Below are 5,974 nucleotides of genomic sequence, written 5' to 3'. Positions count from 1 at the left end.
CCCTAGAGACTGGAGGAGTGCAAAGACAATCTCCAAACAGTAAAAACCGAGGCCCAGGGACGTTGCAAGCTCCCAGGGCCAGAACCCATAGCAGACCTTCAGAAAAGGGGTAATCAGCCGACAGGTGACCCCCCAGCCTGGAGGCTGTAGTGGAGGCCAAGCCAGGGCCATCCAAACTCGGGCAAGGCTAGTGAAGACAGCAGAGAAGGAGACACTAAGAGAGAGGGTACCGGATTTCACACTCGGAATCACCCAGAAGACGGAGGTCCCTGACAGCGGTCCCAGCAGTCCAAGGGTCCTGCCTGCCCTGACAAGAACTGTGAGTAAAGAACTTGAACTGCACCTCTGAAGTTGCCTCAGTTATTTCATCTGCATAGACATTTACAAGCACCAACTGTGCCCCGGGCATTGCTCCACCTGTGGGGAGCAGTACTACCATTGCTGCCATAACATCATCCCGGAGGCCTCACACAGCAGCGGCGGCTTATTAGCCGCATACCACAGGTGGCGTCACGAACACAAACTTTAACTTAAGCCACATATTCAACTGACACCCACCAGGGCCACGGAGCCGGGCCCAGCCACCACTGACTACCACCGGACTAGTCCGGCCCGGCACCGGGTGTCCCATAGCCCTGGGGTGGGCGAGTCATATCTCCTCCACCACATTAACACTATGGGGTAACGTAACTGATCACCACTAAAGAGAGGGGACAGTCACACGGCAGCGGTAACCCCGCACATCCCCAGTCACCGGAGCGTCAGGTGCCAGACGCAGCCATCACCACCCGTGACACACGCTAGAGGAACCGACCCATGCCCGGCGTCCTGGGTACACAGCGCTCCGTGTGCCACACAATGGCCTGACCGCTCTCTGTCTTCTCCCACCAGGCGTTTTCTAAAACCTAAAGTGGAAAAGAAATGCTCAAAAGACCGAACACGAAGCAATGTATTTTTAATAATAGAAATGAATAGAAAGTGACCCCTCCAGAACAAAACTCTTCAGAGAACTGGCAAAAAAAGATTTGTATCCGGCATCCGCACATAAAAATCACACCTTTAAAACATAATAAAATCAGTCATAGACAGCAGCGCCAGACCGGTCTACGCGTTTCGGGCAAAGCCTATAGTCTTGATAGTGGTCTGAACTAAGGCGTATACATTTATACAAACATGACACTGAAAAAACCTCCAATACTAACTCTTAATTACCAAATTACATACACATGGATATAGACGGCTCACAATGCACACGGCTCCACTCTGCAAGGAAAGAACAATGAATGCATATGCAAATATTCATAGCACAAGGTACCAGTGTTATACATATCCATATACAATGCTGAAAATATACGCCACCAATTTATATAAATACTAAAATATAAATGTATAAAAAAACTAATGAAAAAAAATCATTTTTTCATTATTTTTTTATATATACATCTATATTTTTGTATTTATATAGATTGGTGGTGTATATTTTTCAGCATTGTATATGGATCCTATTACAGCATATGGGGCTGGTCATATGGTCATGTGTTTTGAAGACCAAATGTCCTGGGGAAAAAAAAACAAAAAACACAGAAAAAGCACAAGAATGACATCAATCTGCAGTCGGTGAAGGATCGGAGATGATCACTGGTGGTAAAAGCCGACACTGATGAGCAACGGTCCATGTTTTTATATACAATAAAATCACAAATGATTGAGGCCTAAAAGGACTTTTCTCATCTTATAAATGGCTTGTACATGTAGCTACAATCTACTATCAATTTGTGATTGGTGAAGATCTCCTGATGCCGGTAACCCATGAGCGAAGCTGTGCTGCCACAATCTTTCGGGCCTCGTTCCCACAATGAAGATTTGGGGAGTTTTTGATGTTGCAGATTTTCTGAAGTATTTCTGCACCTATTAGTTTTTCAATGCAGTTTTTGGGGGTATATCATATTTTAAATAAAAATGCATTGTTTTGCAAACTACCTGTAAATTAGCTTTGATAAAACTATGTGAGGATTAGGCCTCATTCACACATCTGTGAGAAACACAAACGTTTTGCACAGTCTTTGGTGAAGGCGCGTATATGTATGTGTGTGTATGTTCTGTGTGCTGTCCCTGTGCTATCTATGTGACATCCAGATAGCACACGGGCAGCATGAGCTGGTATACTTACCTGTCCCTGACACTACTGTTGTTTCCGGGTCCACAATGAGTGTAGTGAATATGCATGAGCTTAATGAGCGGGACTCGGGTGCAACAGCAGCGCTGGAGAGAGCAGAGGCAAAGACAGCAGCGCTGGAGAGAGCAGAGGCAAAGACAGCAGCGCTGGAGAGAGCAGAGGCAAAGACAGCAGCGCTGGAGAGAGCAGAGGCAAAGACAGCAGCGCTGGAGAGAGCAGAGGCAAAGACAGCAGCGCTGGAGAGAGCAGAGGCAAAGACAGCAGCGCTGGAGAGAGCAGAGGCAAAGACAGCAGCGCTGGAGAGAGCAGAGGCAAAGACAGCAGCGCTGGAGAGAGCAGAGGCAAAGACAGCAGCGCTGGAGAGAGCAGAGGCAAAGACAGCAGCGCTGGAGAGAGCAGAGGCAAAGACAGCTGCGCTGGAGAGAGCAGAGGCAAAGACAGCAGCGCTGGAGAGAGCAGAGGCAGAGAGAGCAGCGCTCGAGAGAGCAGAGGCAAAGACAGCAGCCCTGGAGAGAGCAGAGGCAGAGAGAGTAGCGCTGGAGAGAGCAGAGGCAGAGAGAGCAGCGCTGGAGAGAGCAGAGGCAGCAGCGCTGGAGAGAGCAGAGGCAAAGACAGCAGCGCTGGAGAGAGCAGAGGAAGAGACAGCAGCGCTGGAGAGAGCAGAGGCAAAGACAGCAGCGCTGGAGAGAGCAGAGGCAAAGACAGCAGCCCTGGAGAGAGCAGAGGCAGAGAGAGCAGCGCTGGAGAGAGCAGAGGCAGAGAGAGCAGCGCTGGAGAGAGCAGAAGCAAAGACAGCAGCTCTGGAGAGAGCAGAGGCAGAGACAGCAGCGCTGGAGAGAGCAGAGGCAGAGACAGCAGCGCTGGAGAGAGCAAAGGCAAAGACAGCAGCGCTGGAGAGAGCAAAGGCAAAGACAGCAGCGCTGGAGACAAGTGAGTATAACAATTCTTTATTCTTAAGTGACATGTGCTTTCTCCAGTGCGTGTCACACAGATCACATCAGTGTGTGGCCCGTGTGACATCCGTGCTGCCGGGAAAAAAAAAAAAAACAGACATGTCGCCATGTGGAGCACATGTGTGTTCCACATGGCCACGTGGTCTGTGAAAAAACACAGATGTGTGCGCGTTTGTCTGTGTCTCCGATACGTGTGGACACGGACTTTACAGGTACCAGAAACACGGATGTGTGAAAGGGACTGTACATGCATTTCTACTGTTTGGTTTTTTTTTATCTGCAGACTTTCCTTGTGTCTATGGGGAAAATCTGCAAACAATAATTATATTTACCGCAAGAGAAATTGGTATATTCTGAATTTTAAAGTCGCATGCCGCTCAGTTTCCGTAGTATAAAAAATAGCACAATGGGGTGAGATTTAGAGACATGACAGCAGCTTGATGTTAGTGAAATACGCTTTGCCTCTTCTACTCGAAAATACGAAGCATCAAAAATACATCAAATACTCATCGAGGGAAGCGGTGGTTCATTCCCGGGATTAGTGGGGTCCCAGCAGTCAAGAAAGTTATGTCATATCCCATCCATCTACCACAACTTACTGAGGTGGAAATAATCCATTAACAATAAACAATCAACAACTGGAGAAATCACCATTAACATTTAATCTCAACCTCAGCTTCTTATTGTAACAGAGGCTCCAAAATGCACATAGAGGAGAACATGTAGGGGTTCAGTGAAGGAGGCGGTGAAGGTGTGTAAGTGTCTGATGGGGTCACACAGCTCATAGAAGGACAGACGCCCGGCCTCATAGTCTAAGAAGACTCCAAGTGTCGGACATGTTGGCTTCATACTGAGGGGTAATTCCTCTGAGTTGTGCCATACCTTACATTCTCCATCATGCAAAACCAAACACCAAGATTTATCACTATATCCAATACCAGACTGTTTTCCTTCCCTCTCTATACTGGGATAGGACAATCCGATGATACCTCTTCCTATCTGGTTCCACTCCACCTCCCAGTAATGTCGTCCTGAGGAGAGGCCACATCTGCTTAACACCTGGGAGTAATTCACAAATCTTCCTGATGATTCTGGTCTCTCCTGTTTTTCTCTTAAATGTATTACCATTTTCAGATCTTCTGATATCTTCACCAATCTATGAGCAGTGTCCACATCCAGCAATATGTCTGGGACATGGACCCCGAGCTCTGATGTTACATTGGTGACAATATCCCTCATAGATCGGTGTAAAGTCAGTGAGATCAGAACCTCATCCAGATCCTCCTCAGAACTGACCTCTCCACCATCTCCCCCTGTGTCCTCCTCATCTCCTTGACTACACACTGTAATGTCCCTTTCTTGTAAGAGTGTTATTGTGTCGGTGACAAGACACATCTCCTCCACGTGATGCATTTTCCTGGACAGCTTGTCCTCCTCTGTTTCCAGCTTCTTGATCAGATGAGATATCTGGGACACAATCTTCTTCTCCTGCCTGGAGACCTCGCTCAGTGCCTTCTTTTCTGCAATTTCCAGTCGATTCTTAATGTCCATAAATATCTTACTGACGTTCTTCCTCTTATCGGAGGCTTTCTCCTGGATCTTCCTCTTACGATCCTGTAGATTCTGGACTCTTGTCTGAATTTCTGCTTTTTGTGGGTTCAGTTCATCCAGATATTCCCTCAATTTCTTCTTCTTGGTCTCAGAAGCCTCATCTAGAAGTTCTACCTGGTGTCCTCGGTGTTCACCAACCAGACAGCAAGACGCACACAGACAAACCGCGTCCTGTGGGCAGTAATACTCCAGAACCTTCTTGTGGAGGGAACATTTTTTGTGACCAAAAGAGTCGGTAGGTTCTGTTAATATATGATCCGCTGTCTTGTTGTGGGCTGTCAGATGTTTGCCACACAGGGAGTTCTCACAATGCAGACAGGATCTCACAGCCGGGACAGGAGGATCACAGTAAGTGCAGAAGATTCCGGTCTCCTCCATCTCAGGCTGAGTAGATGATAGACGCTCCACTATGTTCCTCAGCTTCCGGTTCTTTTCCAGGGTCGGACGCTCCGGATATTCTGCTCTGCAGTCAGGACAGGAATACACTCCAGCCGCCTCCTGTGCATCCAGCGCACTCACAATACACGAGCGGCAGAAGAAGTGTCCACATCTCAGGGATACGGGATCTGTGTAGAGGCTCAGGCAGATGGAGCAGTTCAGCTCGTCCCTCAGCTCAGCAGACGCCATTGTAGAGTGAAAGAGCAGGAACTGAAAGTGAAAAAGTTTCCTAACATAAGAGGCGGAGAGTTTCTGAGAAGACACTATTAACCCCTGCAATTCAGATAGTGAGGAAGAAACTGATTAACAAGGTCTGGGGTTGGATTGGAGTTGTAGTAGTTGTACTGGCGCCACCTGCTTGTAGTATAGAGAATCCACCAGTAGAACAAGGAATAAGACAAAAGCAAAGAAGCCACAAAACCTCTGTTGATAAAAAGTGGAATCACTTCCAAATGTTGTGTGTGAACTTCCACCCCCTTTAGGCGCTTTCACACTTGCGTTCATTGCAATCCGCCACTATGGAAAATAGTGCAGTCTGTTAACGGACTGCGCTATTCTCCATAGACTTGTATTGACGACACACTGTGACGCAAGTGTCTGCGTTGCATCCACCGGCCGTCGCCGAGTCGTTATTTTAACAGGGCGGCGGGCGGAGGGAACGCAGTATGTAGTGTTTTTGGTGTCATTAAAACAACGCACCTTGGCGGATTCCGTTGGAAACCGCTAAGGTGGCTAATGATTGTGTATGGTGGTGTATTCCGTCACGTTCTACTGAGCATGTTCAGCATGTCTAGCA

The 5,974-nt window shown here is 47.8% G+C and overlaps 1 protein-coding gene across 1 annotated transcript; it reads right to left on the bottom strand.

Annotated features, from left to right (window-relative positions):
* Positions 1–3,767: 3,767 nt before the first annotated feature.
* On the bottom strand, positions 3,768–5,367 carry LOC142246519 (E3 ubiquitin/ISG15 ligase TRIM25-like). Its single transcript, XM_075319581.1, has one exon. The coding sequence runs from the start codon at positions 5,365–5,367 to the stop codon at positions 3,802–3,804; it is 1,566 nt and encodes a 521-aa protein (XP_075175696.1). The 3' UTR covers positions 3,768–3,801.
* Positions 5,368–5,974: the final 607 nt, after the last annotated feature.

This window comes from Anomaloglossus baeobatrachus, chromosome 7 (assembly GCF_048569485.1).
Source record: "Anomaloglossus baeobatrachus isolate aAnoBae1 chromosome 7, aAnoBae1.hap1, whole genome shotgun sequence".
Taxonomy (NCBI): domain Eukaryota; kingdom Metazoa; phylum Chordata; class Amphibia; order Anura; family Aromobatidae; genus Anomaloglossus; species Anomaloglossus baeobatrachus.
Note: the sequence above shows the minus strand (reverse complement) of the source record. Positions and strands in the feature narration are given on the sequence as shown.

What these genes read in the sequence shown, in the direction of transcription:
- LOC142246519 (XM_075319581.1), bottom strand. Translation starts at nt 5,367, where the DNA reads ATGGCGTCTGCTGAGCTGAGGGACGAGCTGAACTGCTCCATCTGCCTG.